General features: G+C 49.6%; 1 protein-coding gene across 1 annotated transcript; it reads right to left on the bottom strand.

The window, feature by feature from the left end:
• Positions 1–1,584: 1,584 nt before the first annotated feature.
• Positions 1,585–18,828, bottom strand: LOC310849294 (lymphocyte antigen 6E-like). Its single transcript, XM_083749499.1, has 3 exons — positions 18,315–18,828; positions 4,835–4,954; positions 1,585–2,892 (listed from the first exon to the last, which is right to left on the bottom strand). Exons 1-3 carry the CDS (start codon positions 18,364–18,366, stop codon positions 2,684–2,686), a joined length of 381 nt encoding a protein of 126 aa, XP_083605625.1. The 5' UTR covers positions 18,367–18,828; the 3' UTR covers positions 1,585–2,683.
• Between the last annotated feature and the right edge of the window lie 568 nt (positions 18,829–19,396).

Raw genomic sequence — 19,396 nt, 5'->3', positions numbered from 1 at the left:
TCCCTCAAGCGGGAGGTCATGTACTCCTCCAGACTTGCCCAGGTGGCAGACTATGCAAACCAAAGTTCTATTGTCCCTTTGTATAGTGGTACCTCAGGTTAAGTACTTAATTCGTTCTGGAGGTCTGTTCTTAACCTGAAACTGTTCTTAACCTGAAGCACCACTTTAGCTAATGGGGCCTCCTGCCGCCACTGCGCTGCCGGAGCACAATTTCTGTTCTCATTCTGAAGCAAAGTTCTTAACCTGAAGCACTATTTCTGGGTTAGCGGAGTCTGTAACCTGAAGCGTCTGTAACCTGAGGTACCACTGTAGTAGGTGCTTCAAATGTACTTCCCAATACATATCCTGTATCTGCCTGTTGCCCCAACACATTCCTCCTATGTTAATCATGCATAAGGTAAAGGGACCCCTGACCATTAGGTCCAGTCACCGATGACTCTGGGGTTGCGGTGCTCATCTCGCTTTATTGGCCGAGGGAGCTGGCATACAGCTTCCGGGTCATGTGGCCAACAGGACTAAGCCGCTTCTGGCGAAGCAGAGCAGCGCACGGAAACGCCGTTTACCTTCCCGCCGGAGAGGTACCTATTTATCTACTTGCACTTTGACGTGCTTTCGAACTGCTAGGTGGGCAGGAGCAGGGACCGAGCAACGGGAGCTCACCCCGTCATGGGGATTCAAACCGCCGACCTTCTGATCGGCAAGCCCAAGAGGCTCTGTGGTTTAACCCACAGCGCCACCCGCGTCCCCGGTATAATCATGTATAACCCTCTCCTTTTCTGATGTAGCAATGATGCTTAATGAACTGTATGCTGGGATAAGATAGAAACTTTTAAAAGTCCTTGTCACCCCATCCTCGGGGTTCAAAATTCCTCTTTGAACCTGTTGCGCAATAAACTTTGGTCTACAGATATTTGCTCCGGTTGGTGGCTGGACTCCTTCCTTTATTCCGCAGGGACCCGCGGGCTCAGCCCGACGAGCTGGGGGACTGAGCAGCCTCGCACCTAGATTTTTCCGTAACAGTGTAGAATATAAAATGCCAGAGGAGAATCATTTCCTTGAATAACAGGATTCTCCCTTGGGCCAAGTGTGTCTGCGTGTCCTCAGGTCACCGTGGAGAAAAGCAGCTTTTCCTAAGCAGCCAAACCTGGTCCACATTGAAAGCTGCAGGACTTACTTCTGAGTAAACCTATTTAGGATTGCCCTGCAAACATTCTTGGTGTGTTACAAAGCAAAATTAACGATGCAGGGTTTTTTTAAAAAAAAAGAAAAGAAAAGAAAAATCTGGGAATTAGAGATGCTTTGATTTTTTTATTTGAGGTTGCCTACACTTTGCCCAAGAGGGAGTTATATTTATTTATTTCACAATCTCTTTATTTCCCACCAAGCTGTGCATATGTAAACAGAGCCTCAAGAGGGCAGAACTGTTCAGGGAAGATACTTACCCTTCCCAAGCCAACCCCAAAAATCCTTCCTAGAGTCTGTGTGATGTCCATATTAGCAGTTTTTCTCAGGATATGTTCCAGCGAAAAGGTTTCCTTACACTTCTCCCAATCCTCCCAAAATACATACAATGTTCCTGCCATCTATATGTGTACGTTAACGTATTTATTAGATTTTTAGACCACTTTTCGCTAACTGTCCCCCAAGCCGTTTCCAACAGTAAGAATACAGATTAATAATTATGTGGCGTATCATCCTTGCAAGCTTGGCATGTGATGGCTGTTTACTCTGGAGTAAACCAACCTGTAGGTAAAGCCCACAAGCTGCTTTACTTGCTGCCCCAGTTTCTAGCGAGAGGCTGAGGTGCCTTCCCCCCCCCCCCGCAAGTGGGCCTACTCGTGAGTAGGAAGCACCCACGACCCACCTATGTTCCTCATTGAGCTGCAGCTCATCTTTCCAGCTTCAGGAGACCAGAGGGGGCTTACTCATGAGTAATCCCTGCCCTGTCCATTATGTGCACGGCCTGTAGATGTGGCACCAGTGGAATGAATGCTCCTTGACTCAGAAAGTGCTCCAAGTCGGTGTGGACAGAGACAGGGCCGTCTTAAGCATATCTGGTGCCGTGGTGCAAAGATCCCTCCGGCGCTGGCGCCCTTGCAACTCCAAAACAAGGGAGGGGGTGGTGGAAAATGTCCTCTGCCTCCCCCACTGCCCCGATCCCCGGCATGGTGGCGGTGAACATGCAGGAAAACGTGCTGGCAGACATACTCGTCAGTGCGCCTGAGAAGGCTACGCGCCACCTTTGCCAGGAAGCAGGAGGAGGACGACGACCAGGATCAGGGCCGTCTTCAGCAGATGCAGAGGCTTGGGAGGGAAGCTGCCCGCCTGCCCACCATATAGTTGGTGGGGTGCAGCTGGCGGGCATACAGGGGAGGCCATAGCTGTCAACTTTTCCCTTTTCTTGCGAGGAATCCTTTTCGGAACAAGGGGATTTGCCTTTTTAAAAAGGGAAACATTGGCAGCTGCGGGAGGGAGTCTGCCGGCAAAGCCGCGCAGCTCCCCGACTCTCAAGGGCGCCCTTGAGAGGTCGGCGCCCTGGCGCACCGCACCACTAACACCAATGGGAAAGACGGCTCTGGGCAGAGAATGAAGTTAACAGGCATGCATTACAAAGCACAGTTTTGCACGTGGGGTGAAAGGTTGGGTTTCTCCCTGGAGGAGAAGTCCTTCCTGCCTTCTGCATCTACAACCTGGCTCCAAAGATGTACAGCAGACTGGCCAAGGTGCCTGCAACCAAGATCAGGGAGCTGCTTTTCACGCCGACAGCCCCGCTTAAGTTGCACAGCTCGGAATCGCAGCATTTGATGGAAAAGGCCATGACACCAAGGTCGATCCCTCCTTGGGGGCACATGGGAGAGCAGTATTTGCTGATGGACTGCTTCTTGTTGTCACCTGGAAGGAAGGAAAGAAATGGGTCCAGTTATTTTTATATATATAAAAAAGATGGCCCAAGGAGACAGTTCAAACAGTCAGAATATTTAAAAACTCCTTTATAGCATAGCAGCATTCATCCTAAATGACCTCGGTCCTGTATACCTGAAGGAGCGTCTCCACCTCCATCATTCAGCCCAGACACTGAGATCCAGCTCCGAGGGCCTTCTGGCAGTTCCCTCACTGTGAGAAGTAAAGTTACAGGGAACCAGACAGAGGGCCTTCTCGGTAGTGGCACCCGCCCTGTGGAACACCCTCCCTTCAGATGTGAAGGAAATAAGCAGCTATCTGATTTTTAAAAGACATCTAAAGGCAGCCCTGTTTAGGGAAGTTTTTACTATTTAATGCTGTATTGTTTTTAACACTCGATTGGGAGCCGCCCAGAGTGGCTGGGGAAACTCAGCCAGATGGGTGGGGTATAAATAATAAATTATTATTATTATTATTATTATTATTATTATTATTATTATTATCCAGCAGTTTATTTCGCTGACTGTTACAGAAAAGTACAGTGGTACCTCGGGTTACAGATGCTTCAGGTTACAGACTCCGCTAACCCAGAAATAGTACCTCAGGTTAAGAACTTTACCTCAGGATGAGAACAGAATCACGCGGCGGTGGTGCAGGGGCAGCGGGAGGCCCCATTAGCTAAAGTGGTACCTCAAGTTAAGAACAGTTTCAGGTTAAGAATGGACCTCCAGAACGAATTAAGTACTTAACCTGAGGTACCACTGTATAAGGAGAGTCTACTGGATCAGGCCAGTGGCCATTTAGTCCAGCATCCTATTCTCACATTGGCTAACCAGATGCCCCCACGGGAAACCCGCAATCAGGATTCGAACACAGGAGCCCTCTCCCCTCCTGTGGTTCCCAGCAGCTGCTATTCAGAGGACCACAGCCATTATGACCAAAGGTAAAGGTAAAGGCACCCCTGACCATTAAGTCCAGTCGCAGACGACTCTGGGGTTGCGGCATTCATCTCGTTTAAAGCCCGAGGGAGCCTGCTGATACTACCCTGTAATGCACAGGTGTGACTTGGGCTGGTCAAACGCTATTTTATTGACACCTCTTTTAGGGAGTCAAACGGCTGCCAAACAGCTGTTACTCCTCAAAGAATTTTTTATTGAGGTTGATATAAAGGTAAAGGGACCCCTGACCATTAGGTCCAGTCGTGACCGACTCTGGGGCTGCGCGCTCATCTCGCTATATTGGCCGAGGGAGCCAGCGTACAGCTTCCGGGTCATGTGGCCAGCATGACTAAGCCACTTCTGGCGAACCAGAGCAGCGCACGGAAATGCCGTTTACCTTCCCGCCAGAGCGGTACCTATTTATCTACTTGCACTTTGACATGCTTTCAAACTGCTAGGTGGGCAGGAGCAGGGACCGAGCAACGGGAGCTCACCCCGTCGCGGGGATTCGAACCGCCAACTTTCTGATCAGCAAGCCCTAGGCTCTGTGGTTTAACCCACAGTGCCACCGATATAGTGAACGGCAAAGATTTAACTGGATGATTTAATTTAAAGATTGAAGATTGCTTGCTTGCTCACGCACACACACACACACACTCTAACTTCATCATCATCATCATACCCCACCCATCTGGCTGGATGTCCCCAGCCACTCTGGGCAGCTCCAATTTCCAATTTCCAAAAACTGATAGAAACGATCAAATTCTTCAAAATGAAAGTAAAATATATCGGGAATTTGTAAGACAGAACAAAATCGGACCTGCATAAAACTGGCCCCCTCAAAGGTCAGTACTGCACCCCTCTGAGGTCTGTGCCCTAGGCAACTCACTCAGATAGGCCAGGTAAAAGTAATCAAGAGTTTGCCGCCTTTGGGACATTTCAGTTTAGAGAAAAGGCAAGAATGGAAGAAGTTGACGAAGCTACGCGGCACTCACCGACGCCTCCACCGAAATACTTGGTGACGCAGTACTTGTCCGAGTCGCCGCAGGTCTTTGGCTTCAGGCAGTTCCAATTGTTTTCCTCGTTCTCACAGTGGAAGCAGGTCAGCGATGCCACTGTGAATGGAACACAAAACACGCTCCTTAGGTACAGACCGCAAAGCAGGGGCAGGAATCATAGAAGCTTGGAGTTGGAAGGGGCCACTGAGGGTCATCTAGTCCAGCCCCCTGAAAACACAGGAATCTCAGCTGAAGATAATAAATAATAATAATAATAATAATTTATTTATATTCTGCCCTCCCAGGCCAAAGCCGGGCTCAGAGCGCCTAACAACAGTAAAAGTAACACAGTTTACATAAAATCACAATCTATTAATTGAAATACATTCTAAAATCAATTCATTCTAAAATCAATTCAGAATCAAATTAATGGCAACCATTGGGCTAGAGTTCTATGAGGATTATCGAAGGAGGGGGTCAGGCTGTGCCTTGGCCAAAGGCCTGGTGGAACAGTTCTGTCTTGCAGACCCTGCGGAAAGATGTCAAGTCCCGCAGGGCCCTGGTCTCTTGTGACAGAGCGTTCCACCAGATAGGGGCCATGGCCAAAAAAGCCCTGGCTCTGGTTGAGGCCAGCCTAACCTCCCTGTGGCCCAGGACCTCCAAGATGTTTTTATTTGAAGACTGTAAGATCCTTCGTGGGACATACCAGGAGAGGCGGTCCCGTAGGTACGAGGGTCCAAGGCCGTATAGGGCTTTAAAGGTCAAAACCAGCAGCTTGAACCTGATCCTGTATTCCACCAGGAGCCAGTGCAGCTGGTAGAGCACTGGATGAATGTGATCCCGCAGTGAGGATCCTGTAAGGAGTCTTGCCGCAGCATTCTGCACCCGCTGGAGTTTCTGGGTCAGTCTCAAGGGCAGCCCCACGTAGAGTGAGTTACAATAATCCAGTCTGAAGGTAACTGTCATGTGGATCACAGTGGCTAGTTCAGGGCGAGAGAGGTAAGGAGCCAACTGCCTAGCAGCTCTTGCTGTCAAAAAGCTCTTCTAAATGTTGATTGTAAGGAAGAGAATAAGGGGAGACACAGGCAAGCAAGCTAAGGCATTGTTGTTGTTGTTGTTGTTTAGTCATTTAGTTGAGTCCGACTCTTCGTGACCCCCTGGACCAGAGCACGCCAGGCACTCCTGTCTTCCACTGCCTCCCACACTTTGGTCAAACTCATGCTGGTAGCTTAGAGAACACTGTCCAGCCATCTCGTCCTCTGTCGTCCCCTTCTCCTTGTGCCCTCCATCTTTCCAGCATCAGGGTCTTTTCCAGGGAGTCTTCCAGGGAGGTGGCCAAAGTCTTGGAGCCTCAGCTTCAGGATCTGTCCTTCCAGTGAGCACTCAGGGCTGATTTCCGTAAGAATGGAGAGGTTTGATCTTCTTGCAGTCCATGGGACTCTCAAGAGTCTCCTCCACCACCATACTGTAATTCAAAAGCATCCATTCTTTGGCGATCAGCCTTCTTTATGGTCCAGCTCTCACTTCCATACATCACTACTGGGAAAACCATAGCTTTAACATATATAGAGGGAAACATATATAGAAGGAAACACACTTGGAAAATTCTAATAAAAACTACTTCCCAATGAATTCATCCTTTTGTTGTTGTTTAGTCGTGTCCGACTCTTCATGACCCCATGGACCAGAGCACGCCAGGCACTCCTGTCTTATTCATCCCTTATGGGAGCTAAATTGAGATGGGGATGGTGCAACAAAACACTCACAAAATCCTCAGGCTTATTGAAACTGAGGCCCATTTTTTTCTTTCTTTCTTTCTTTCTTTCTTTCTTTCTTTCTTTCTTTCTTTCTTTCTTTCTTTCTTTCTTGGTTTTCACATATTACATTACAATACAAATATACCAAACTAACACCATTTCCTCCCCACCCCCCCATACATTTACATTTACATTTCCTCAATCCATCATATTATTCTTTTCTCCTTCCTCCCACTTCCCTCGATTTCCTCCACATTATACAATTTACAATAATCTTTGCATTCGTCTTCTCAAATCGTCTATATATTCTTATTCTCTTTCCTTACTAATTTTTCTTCCATCCAGTACTTCACATTTTAATCTAGGCATATTAGCGTATCTTTTTTTGAGCAATATTTTGCCATATATTCATCAAAACATTTCCACTCCTTTTTTTAATTTTTGATTCGACTGATTTCTTATTATAGCAGTTAATTTTGCCAAAATTACATATTCATTTAGTTTCCAGATGTAATCTATATTCCTTCTTTTCTTTTGAATGAAACATACTGGTCCTCATGACTTCATAGCGCTGGTGGTTGGGCATTGCCCACAAATCCCTAAACTTTTAACACCTCGTCATTGCTAAATTAGGACATATAAATACTGCCTGGTGTGCACTCCTATGCATGTCCAATAATAAATGGGAGGATAATTATACTGTCCTACATTACAGGGTTCTGGTAAGGAATGATTACTGTCATTATGCGTGCCCAAACGCTCAGAAAGCGTTGTATAAACCTTGAGGTGTCCTTTATTATACCAGCAAGCTGTAACTGCAGACCCTATTTTCCAGGGACAGTCCCGGATTTACAGAAGCAACCCCAGTTTCTGATTTGATCCTGGAATGTCCCACATTTCCCCTATTTTCATCAGAGAAATGTTGGAGGGTATGGTAGGACGTCCCTGTTTTCACCTGAAAAATGTTGGAGGGGACGCCTCTATTTTCATTGGAGAAATGTTGGAGGCTATGTGACCTCAGAGCCAAGGAAATAAGTAACTATACAACTTTTAGAAGACACCTGAAGGCAACCCTGTATAAGGAAGCTTTAAAATGCTTCAAAGGTAAAGGGACCCCTGACCATTAAGTCCAGTCGTAGATGACTCTGGGGTTGCAGCGCTCATCTCACTTTACTGGCCGAGGGAGCTGGCATACAGCTTCCAGGTCATGTGGCCAGCATGACTAAGCCGCTTCAGGCAAACCAGAGCAGCGCATGGAAACACCGTTTACCTTCCCGCCGGAGCGGCACCTATTTATCTACTTGCCCTTTGACATGCTTTTGAACTGCTAGGTGGGCAGGAGCAGGGACTGAGCAATGGGAGCTCACCCCGTCGTGGGGATTCAAACCACCGACCTTCTGATCGGCAAGTCCTAGGCTCTGTGGTTTAACCCACAGTGCCACCCATGTCGCACAAAATGCTTCATGTTATATATGTGTCTGTGTGTGTGTGTGTGTGTGTGTGTGTGTGTTGGAAGCCACACCCCACCCCAGACAGATGGTATTATTAATTTGTAACTGAACGATGGACCCTTAAGTAGAACCTTATTTCATCACAGTCCATCTCTCTCTCTCTTTCTCCACCACCCCAGTAAACACATATGATGCATGATACCACATGCAAAGAGAAGGTTGACAGCAAGTTGCCCTCAAAGCAACTCCTTTCAGATGGCTCAAGGAACCGAGCCAATCCTCAGGCTGTGTGTAGAGTTAGCTGTAATACTGCTATTCCAACTGCAGGTGGCAGTGTGTCCAACCTAGAAAGTGAATCACGCTGCTGTTCTAGAATGTCATTTGGCAATAATGCTCTTCAACGATTACGAAACCGCTTTGGCCTGGCGTCCTCTCTGAAATAACCTGACACGCTGCCAAGGCTACTAGCCAATCTGGCTGGGAGAAAATGCTTCCCTGATTCCCAGTATGCTGATCACTGTTTGTTCATTGTTGTCTTTTCCAGGATCCTGCTCACATCAACCACAGAAATAATACATATACTAATACAACATTTTATTTTATTTTTTAAAAAAAACACCAGCCAAAATATATTTTGCATTAAAATATACCAAAAAATAATAAAAGTGCTACATTTTAATGTAAAATAATGTAATGTACATTTTAATGTAAAGTATATTCCTTATGCCAAATGTTGCGGTTTTTTGGGTTGCGGACTGCTGAAACCCGGAAGTACCGGAATGGGTTACTTCCGGGTTTCGGTGGTCACGCATGTGCAGAAGTGCTAAATCGTGCTATGCCACAGAAGCGCTGAATCGCAACCCGAGTGTGTGCAGATGCGCAGACACGGGTTGCAAATGCTGCGGGTTGTGAATGTGCATCTCGCACAGATCACGTTTGCAACCCGAGCATCCACTGTATACTGTATAAACATTTTAACACAGCGATTCTTCAAACAGCTCTTGTTTATTCACAGAACAGAACTGAACTGAAGGGTTCAGTCAGCCTGCTTATATAGAGCTCCAGTACAACATAACTGTAACCACTTTCTAAAACTATCCAATCACTGAATGTCACTTTCGATCCCTTTTGCATAACTATCTACAGTATCCCCCTGCTGGCCCAGGGTGAGAACCTCAGTACATAACAGGAACGGAATGTGGTCATGAGTAGAGGTAATTCTATTATTCTTTAAGGACAAATTTCTTTCTGGTGGAAATCTAGTTATTAGGACTTCCTGGTAAGGTAAGAGTCAAGTAGTTCATTTAGCTAGTTAAATTTAATTTAGCTCACTCTTTTTTCCTCTAACAATGCCCGTCTATTTCATTTGAGGGCTCTTCACAGGGCAATTCACACAGTATGTCCCTCATTGAAAAGCATGGCAGACAACAATGATTTGGACTCCTTGGCAGGTTTTGAATAAACACCCACAATTTTTCAGTTAAAAACATGATACATAAGGCAATGATATGTACAATTTTATAATATGCAGAGCACAATATGTGCAAAGAAACCAGAGAGGGAAGTTCTTGGGGTGGGGGGAGAGGGGGGAAATGTAAATAGTTATATTGATTGATAATTTGTTTCTTAAATTGCTCAATAAAAATATATTTTTTTAAAAAAGAGAAAAACATGGCAGTCGAGAGCATATGATGCAATATGCAACCACGGTACAAGTTGCTTGAGCTCTGATGGTCATTCCGCAAGTCATCATTGGATGTCGGCACCATCAGGTGGTAATTGTGCAAGGGTGTGGATGCAACGTGATTAGGACAAAACCCACAGGGATGTGAAACAAATCTATTCATTAAGGCAAACCAGGTTTCGAAATGTGGTGCGTGAACTTTCGAACCACACACCAACCTTCCCAAGGCTGAATGTTTCAACAAGTTAAAAGAGGTCGGGCGCCAAGCTCTCTGAGGAATGGTCTTGTATAACTCAGAAGTTTATATGCCACACTGACAAATTCTCACAGGGGATTAGATTAGATTTGCTGTAACTCTGCATGAAGCAAAGGAGCATCATTTGTTTCCGAAAGCTCAGGGAGGGAAAGAAAACACTGTCCTTTGCTTTGTGCTTTGTAAGAATAGTTATGCCTCCTTGTCATTTTTGAGAGTTATAATAACATGAGAAGGAGCTGCAGGATCAGACCAATGGACCACCTAGTCTAGGGGTACCAGATTTTTTCCAATGAATCCGGGGACACTTTAAATAAACAATCAATACATGTTCGGGACGTCGATGCTGCAGTGGTGGCGGTAGAAGAGGGGCGGCCGCCGCCTTGACCTCAACTGCCATGTTAGGATAGGACGCGGGTGGCGCTGTGGGTTACACAACTGTGCTGCTTGGGCTTGCAGATCAGAAGGTCGGCGGTTCGAATCCCTGCGACGGGGTGAGCTCCTGTTGCTCAGTCCCAGCTCCTGCCCACCTAGCAGTTCGAAAGCACGTCAAAGTGCAAGTAGATAAATAGGTACTGCTCCGGCGGGAAGGTAAAAGGTGTTTCCATGCGCTGCTCTGGCTCGCCAAAAGTGGCTTAGTCATGCTGGCCACATGACCTGGAAAAACTGTCTGCAGAAGCGGACAAACGGCCGCCCCCTCAGCGAGATGAGTGCCGCAACCCCAGAGTTATTCGCGACTGGACTTAATTGTCAGGGGTCCCTTTACCTTTATATATAGGGTGCCTACATACTGCACGGACTGGTTGCATGCCAACATGTGCAAATGGCTTTAGAAACCTATTAAGTCCATAAATGAGGGAAGTGGGTGGTGCTGTAGTCTAAACCACTGAGCCTAGGGCTTGCTGATCGGAAGGACAGTGGTTCGAATCCCTGCGACGGGTGAGCTCCCGTTGCTCAGTCCCAGCTCCTGCCCACCTAGCAGTTCAAAAGCATGTCAAAGTGCAAGTAGATAAATAGGTACCACTCCGGCGGGAAGGTAAAAGGTGTTTCCATGCCCTGCTCTGGCTCACCAAAAGTGGCTTAGTCATGCTGGCCACATGACCCGGAAGCTGTACACCGGCTCCCTTGGCCAGTAAAGCGAGATGAGCGCCACAACCCAAGAGTCGTCTGCAACTGGACCTAACGGTCAGGGGTCCCTTTACCCTAAGTCCATAAATTCCCATATAGCATATATTCAACACAAAAAACAGTGACAATTTGTTGTTGACAAAGGACAGTTGGACATCTAAAGGGCCCCATTACCTTCAGTAGCTGAGGGCCTCATCAAACCTCAATCCGGCCCTGTTCAGAAGCATCGCTGCCTCCAACTGGTAGGGCATAGGCATCCTGGCTAGTAGCCATCAGTAGCCCTCTCCCCATCCATGGATTTGTCCGAAGCCATCCAAATAGGCGGCCATGACTGCTTCCTGTGGCAGTGAGTTCCACAGTTTAACTCGCTCTCTGCTCTCACATCAGTCCTGTTTTGTTTTGTTTTTACCAAAGGACAGTGAAAACTCTCCAGTGCTTCCAAGCCCTGTTTGTCTAGGCAGCTGCTCTTCCTCCGAAGCACATTAGCACAAGAAGCTGCCTCAGTTTCCATCAGACCACGGGAACATCTCTGGCGCATCCAGTTTGCCCTGACTTGCCACGACACTGTGCCGGCCTTGCTACATACAAGGGGTGTTGCAAGGTACTTAAACAGGCCCTTGACCCAAATATGCTTATTCATATGGATAGATGCAAATTCAGGCTTTCAGGAGTTCACATCAGAAAACTATTAGACTGTTTTTCTTTAAAGCCTTCATGAAAATTCATCAGCATTTTAAGTGCAAATTTCTTCTAATGTGGATATTTGTGTATGCAGCTTTGCACCCGCTGGAGTTTGTGGGACTGTTTCAAGGGCAGCCCCGCATAGAGCGAATTACAGTAGTCAAGCCTGGAGTTGACCGTCGCATGAATCACTGTGGCCAGATCAGGGCAGGAAAGGTAAGGGACCAACTGCTTTATCTGGCCAATGCGCCTGGCCAATATCGAACACTGCTTTCCCCAGGAGAAAAGTACCCTATAAACTAAGAAATCTTCTCTGATCTCCCAAGGAAGTGTGAAGCCATACAACACTGCTGTTAGCAGGGTCCCCCTTGGGTAGGCCTCACTTTCCTAGACCGGCTCCCGAAACAACTATTTCCCCAACGTCGTTCGTCGAAGGCAGCCAAAACAAGAGCGATGTCTTTGCTCCATCAGCAAGCCTGCTCCGGGCAGGAGAGTTCTGTGGGCAGATGTTTTTGCAAGAAGCACACCTCAGACGGCGATTGCGGGACTTAATGAGCACCTGTTTGGAGCCTGATGCTGGGGAGATGTCAAAACAACAACAACTGGTGTGCATGAGAACAGAGTGGGAGAGAGAGATAGAGAGAGGTCTGGTGATAAGAAGCAGCAAGGAGGAGTTGAAGGGCATGTGGGGCATAGCATATGCCACCTGAAACTCTCAAGCAGGGAGGGCATTCTCGATAGTGGCACCCACCTTGTGGAACACCCTCCCATCAGATGCCAAGGAGAGAAGTAACTATACAACCTTTAGAAGACATCTGAAGACAGCCCTGTACGGGGAAGTTTTTAATGTTTGATGTTTTACTATGTTTTCGTATAGGTTGGAAGCTGCCCAGAGTGGCTGGGGAAACCCAGTCAGATGGGTAAAGGTAAAGGGACCCCTGACCATTAGGTCCAGTCGTGGCCGACTCTGGGGTTGCAGCGCTCATCTTGCTTTATTGGCCGAGGGAGCCGGCGTACAGCTTCCGGGCAGTGGCGTAGCGTGGGTTGTCAGCACCCGGGGCAAGGCAAGTAATTTGCGCCCCCTAACCCTGGATTTTAGCACTCAAGTGCGAGCGAGCGCCCCCAGATGTTGCGGCTGCCCCCCCTGCACCCCCCCACGCTACGCCATTGGGGCTGGGGGCAAGTGAAGGAGCCAAGGACCCCCCCTTAAGGCTCAGCAGGAACTGAGAGCCAGTGTGGTGTAGTGGTTAAGAGCGGTAGTCTCGTAATCCTGGGTAACCGGGTTCGCGTCTCCGCTCCTCCACATGCAGCTGCTGGGTGACCTTGGGCCAGTCACACTTCCTTGAAGTCTCTCAGCCCCACTCACCTCACAGAGTGTTTGTTGTGGGGGAGGAAGGGAAAGGAGAATGTTAGCTGCTTTGAGACTCCTTAAAGGGAGTGAAAGGCGGGATATCAAATCCAAACTGTTCTTCTTCTTCTATTAAATTTATTATTTGCGGAGCCCCCGCGGGCCGAGGCAGCCGAAGCCCCCTCCCCTCGGGCGCCTCCCCGCCCCCTCCTCTCCTTGGGCGCTCCGAGGCGCTCCAGATCCGGGCTTGGCGAGCGCCTTTCCTCCCCCCGGCCTGGTCCGGGGGCTTCCAGCCGCGCTCCGTCCTCGCCCGCCCCCCCACCCCCGCGGCTGAGACTTGCGCTGAGAGCCGGAGCCAGCGGCGCCCCCTTCCGCCGGGAGACCCTCACCCGCCCGCCGGCTTCCTCTCGGAGGGTTTTGGGGAGCGCAGGGCGTGGCGAGGCCCCTCGGAGCTCTCCTCCCTCCCAGTCGGCAGAAGCAGCCGCCGCCTGTGGCTGGGCCGAGGGGATGGCGTCGGCGTCGGGGTGTGGAGGCTGCCCGTGCCCGGCCAGGCCTCGGTGGCGGCATCGGCGCTGCTGCAGCGGCTGCTCCTCCTGCGAGCAGTGAGTGGAGTGCAGCCGCAGCCGCAGCGGCGGCAGGGGGCGCACATGCGTGCGCTAGGGTGCAAGGCTGGCGGTGGCGGCGGGGAGCCCAGCAGAGGAAGGAACTTGTCCCTTCCCTCTGGACTCGCGCCCCCCCCCCAGATGTTGCGCCCGGTGCGGCCAGCGCCCCTGGCACCCCCCACGCTACGCCACTGCTTCCGGGTCATGTGGCCAGCAGGACTAAGCGGCTTCTGACGAACCAGAGCAGCGCACGGAAACGCCGTTTACCTTCCAGCTGGAGCGGTACCTATTTATCTACTTGCACTTCGTGTCTGCAGACAGTTTTCCGGGTTGTGTGGCCAGCATGACTAAACCGCTACTGGCGCACAGAGGACAATGACAGGTGCCAGAGCACATGGAAATGCCGTTTAATTTCCCGCCACAGCGGTACCTATTTATCTACTTGCACTTTGACGTGCTTTCGAACTGCTAGGTTGGCAGGAGCTGGGACTGAGCAATGGGAGCTCACCCCATCGTGGGGATTCGAACCACCGACCTTCTGATCAGCAAGCCCAAGAGGCTCAGTGGTTTAGACCACAGCGCCACCCACATCCCTATCTGGACAGAGACAGCCTAATTCCTGTCATCTATGCTCTGGTAACCTGCAGGTTGGATTACTGCAATGTGTTATACATGGGGCTGCCTCTGAAGATGGTTCAACTGGGGCAGAATTTGGCAGCCAGGTTGCTCACAGAAGAAAGATGGTTTGGACATATAATACCGATCCTGGTCTGGCTGCACTGGCTGCCCATTAGTTTCCAGGCCCAATTCAAAGTGCTCGTTTTGACCTATAAAGCCTTAAATGGCTCAGGACGGCAATCCCTCAAGGACTGACTCTTTCCATATGAACCTACCTGTCAGGGAACTGCCATCGGAGCCAGAGGGAAAGGGAGGGCTCCAGAGGGATGCCGGAGAGGGTCCCAGCAGGGAGAGAGGCAGCCCATCTGCTGGGGAAGGAAATCAGCGTAGCACCAGTGGAGAAGGGGGGCAGATGGGGGAATCGGCGAGGGGGCTCCAGGACTCCTCGCCGGAGACCTGCGGGGAGAGCACGGGTCCTCCGCTGCCCACACCCTCCCTGCGCAGAAGACTTCCGCGCAGGGAGAGTAGGCGGAGACTAGGCGTCAAAGAGCTTCTTTGCTGGAAGAAGTTCAAGAAACGCCCACTGACGGATTCTGCCAGCAATTGAGACAGCCACGGATGGGTGGCTGTCCGGACAGAAAGGGTTCACCCAGGTAACCCCGCCAGGTGTGGCGCCAACTTACGCACGAGCAACCCCTAGAACCATTACACTACCCAAACCCTAAGATCATCCTCCAAGACCCTTCTTCGTGTGCCTCCTTCAGAAGAGGGTGGCAAAAAGAGTACTGGTCTTTTCTGTAGTGGCTCCTCATTTGTGGAATGATCTCCCCGTGGAAGCCCACCTGGTGCCTTCCTTGCATATGTTTAGACGCCAGGCGAAAATATTCCTCTTCAACCAGGCCTTAGGCTTATTAAACAAGCTGGAATCAATTTCACGCATTGCCCCACCTGAACTCAGTGTGGCAACTTTGGAACTCCCTGCCTCTTGATATCAGGCAGACTCCAATGTTTTCTTTTCGGCTGAAGACATTTGCATTGAGATGAAACCGAGATGTTTAGAAAGTTTGCACTCCGTTTTAATTTGTTTCAATCTATTCCATTGTGGTTTAAACTTCCTCTATGCTTTAAATTATGGTTGCTGATTTTTTTTAGTGATAACTTCATAGAGGTCTATCTGAGGCTTTTTCCTATGATAGATTTTATGAATATTTTTTTAATGTGCAATCTATGTTATACGGCTTGGCTGAGATTCTTTCGCCGCGAGCTGTTTAGCAGAGGATCTGTGGCCCCGAAAAGTACATGGAAAAGGAAGGGAATGATGTTTCTGTGCGCTCAGTCGAGGACTTTGCACTCTCCCTGCACCCCCTACCCAGCCGAGCCAAGCCAACCATCCTTGCCAAGCCCTGAAGCTACAAGCGATGAGCTCATTGCAAGCCAGGAAAAATACTGCCGGCATAATGGCAGCGAAAACCCCCCTCCCCATCGCTGCTGATGTCTCAGCTGACCTCATAACTCCTAACTGAAAACAGGCGCCTCTTAGTCATCTCGCCTCTTCCTCTGACAACAAAGGACAATCGAGGGTGTGGCTTTATTGTCCTCCAGAGGCTTGAGCTGCCTGCAGCCATAGCTGACCCCTTTGTTTGAGCTTATCCTGTTCCCAATGACAGGGCTTGCAACCCAGAGCCCACATTTGCCTCTGGAAAACCTTTTGAAGGCTGCATGCTGGCGTTGGGCAGGGCCAGGGGCAAAATGCATGCCAATTTTCCCTCTGGTTCATCCTTCGGGTAATCAGGAGGAGACGTTGTGGGCATTCAAGGAGAGAGAGACTTTCAAGGAGGCGGGAGGGGTGAAGAAGGGGTGTGTGGACCTCTGTGGGGTGCTATCAGAGCTGCTTTTTAGAGTGAAGGGGGCACAGGGGTGTTGTGTCCTGAACCCTTCCCCACAAGGTTGTTGTGGTGGTTAAATGAGGAGCGGCGGATGGCAGAGAACCATGAACACCACCTCAAGCTCCCTGGAGAAATTAATATCAGGCTGGATAGCTCAGTTGGCTAGAGCGTGGTACTGATAACGCCAAGGTTGCAGGTTCGATTCCCCGCATGGGACAGCCTGTTCCTGAATTGCAGGAGGGTTCCCTTAAGGATTCTATGATTTCAGTGAAAATAGTGAGATATAAACGCATCTGTGATCTTCGAGCACATAAATTTAACGAATGAGATCATAGTAACGAATAAGCAACACAAAACAAAACGGCAGCCTCTCCACCAGTTTTCATCTAGACGTGGCCAGGAAAATGATGAAGGGAAGGGCAATGGCCAAACAGCTGTATAAGATCCCAGGTTGGAGACCTCTAGGTGGGGCTTGAGATGAAATCCAAGTGAGAGGCTCCCATACGGAGCTAGAGGGACAAAGGTTCCCAGGCTCAGTGCAAGGCAGCTCCCCGAGCTCCTATCTGGGAAGGGCCATACCCTTTTGCTCTGAATGGAATCGCAGAATTGTTGGAAGGGACACCTGGGGATCATCTAGTCCAACCCCATGCAGATGGTCCCTGGTTCAATTGGCGCTGCTCGTCAGTTGAGACCACGCTGGGCGTAATGGTATGACTTGGCATAAGGTAGCTTCCTACATAGTCCTACATATCAGCTCAGTAGGTAGAGCATACTCCTCAGGGTTGTGGGTTCGAGTCTCACATTGGGCAAAAAGATTCCTGCATTGCAGGGGGTTGGACTAGATAATCCTTGTGGTCCCTTTCCAACTCTACAGTTCTTCGTCTATGAGTCTATAGCTACCAGCCCTTATGGGGTCTTCGCTGCGAGATCACATTCACCCGGTGCTATACCAGCTGCACTGGCTCCCAGTGGAGTACAGGATCAGGTTTAAGGTGCTGGTTTTAACCTTCAAAGCCCTATACGGCCTAGGACCCTCGTACCTACGGGACCGCCTCTCCTGGTATGCCCCAAAGAGGAACTTACGGTCTTCAAATAAAAACATCTTGAAGGTCCCAGGCCACAGAGAGGGTTGGCTGGCCTCAACTAGAGCCAGGGCTTTTTCGGCTGCGGCTCCAACCTGGTGGAATGCTCTGTCACAAGAGACTAGGGCCCTGCAGGACTTGACATCTTTCCGCAGGGCCTGCAAGACAGAGCTGTTCCACCAGGCCTTTGGTCAGGGCGCAGCCTGACTCCCTCCTTTGGCAATCTTTACAAATCTTTAGTTTATGGTTGCCATCAATTTTCATTTTAATTAATTTTTATAATGTTGTACTACTTTAGTGTTATTAGCCGCCCTGAGCCCGGCTTCGGCTGGGGAGGGCGGGATATAAATAAAATTTATTATTATTATTAATTAACCGGAAGCTGCTCAGAGTGGATGGAGCAACACAGTCAGATGGACTGTAAATGAATCCCATGAGGACTAGAATCTTGTCTGTTTAGTGGACAAAGTGCCAGAGTGTATCTGCTTTGCATGCAGAAGGTCTCAAGTTCAGTTTCTGGCATCTCCGGGTTATTTATTTATTTCATAAAACTTGCACACCGCTTGACTGTAGGGAAAAGCCTCAAGGTGGTTCAGGAAAAAATAATAATAGGCAAAGCAATTAAACCATCCCAGGGAAAAAAATTACAGCCGTGATTCCAAACATGCCGAAAGTTAAAACTGCAACAGACGAAAACAAATTAAAACTCATGCCAGCTTCCTAAACATCTTCTGGCGTGGCTTGTCTCAAAAAGAATGTCTTTGGCAGGCGATGAAAAGAATATAGGAGGAAAGAAAACAGGGGAGACAGCTGCCTGGTATCTATAGGCAGGGAGTTCCAAAGTTGCCGCCACTCTAAACCGGTTGAGCTCTTCCAGATGCGGTGTGGGTCTTGTACGGCCCCCACCTGAGGCCCTGGGCTGCTGCTGCCAGCCAGTGCAGACCGCACTGAGCTAGGCGAACCTACAAAAGGAGAAAGAAGTCTTACCTCTCTCCACGCAGAGCAGAACTGCCAGCAGCGCGGCGAAGGAAGCCTTCATGCTTGGTGATGGTGCGCTTTGCGGTCCCGGCGGGCAGGTGAGCAGAAAGGGCTTCTCTCCGGGTCAGAGGAACGGCGCTAGGAGCTGCCTGCTCGCGTCGAGGGTGCTGTATAAGGGCTCGGTGGCAGGGGAGGGGTCAGGGAGGTGTGGGTTTGAGGAGGAGGTTTCTGCAGCCACTCACCACTCTCCGGGATCCCGGATCAACCACAGGGAGGAGGAGGGCGCAAAAGCTCTCCAAAGGGACATTCCAAGCGGCTGCGCTTTGCTCCAGTTCTTTCGCAGACGATGAAAAGAATGCAGATGAGGGCGAAAACAGTAGGACATTCAGCCAATGGGGGAAGGAACAAAGGAGACGGGGAGAGGCGCGCACTCTTTCCAGCTCTGGTCCTCATTTTGTCTGTATTCAGGGCTGGAGAGAGAGAGAAAGAGAGAGCGCATTCGCTCCAGGATTTCAAAAGGTGGTGTGTGGCCAAACGCGTTGCGTGACTTTGCAAGGACGCACAGAGAAGGGGAAAGGGCAGGATGGCTCTGGCAGCGCAGCGGCAGAGCAAATGCGCACAAACTCACGGAATGGCAGGGTTGGCCGGGACCCCCAAAGGTCATCCAGCCCAACCCCCTTGCAACCACGGCTCCGGAAACCCAGGCAGGCGGCCAGCCAACCTCTGCTGAAAGGCCTCCCACGAAGGAGAGTCTGCCACTTTTTCCAAGGCCACAGGACCATAGAAATGTAGAGTTGAGACCCCCAAAGCTCATCTAGTTCAGCCCGCAGCTGAGGAATCCCTGCCAGAATCCCACGGTTATGTTGAATGGCAAGAGAACATAAAGCAGGGCTTTATGTTAGGAGTATGTTAGGAGGGGCTTCAAAAGCTACCCTGTCCTCAGGTCATTGGGGGGGGGGTATTTATTTACTATGCATTTATTTATACTCAGGGACACGGGTGGCGCTGTGGGTTAAACCACAAAGCCTAGGGCTTGCCGATCAGAAGGTCGGCAGTTCGAATCCCCGCAACGGGGTGAGCTCCCGTTGCTC

The sequence above is a fragment of the Podarcis gaigeae genome (genome assembly GCF_964106915.1).
Source record: "Podarcis gaigeae genome assembly, chromosome: 7".
Classification (NCBI taxonomy): Eukaryota; Metazoa; Chordata; class Lepidosauria; order Squamata; family Lacertidae; genus Podarcis; species Podarcis gaigeae.
Note: the sequence above shows the minus strand (reverse complement) of the source record. Positions and strands in the feature narration are given on the sequence as shown.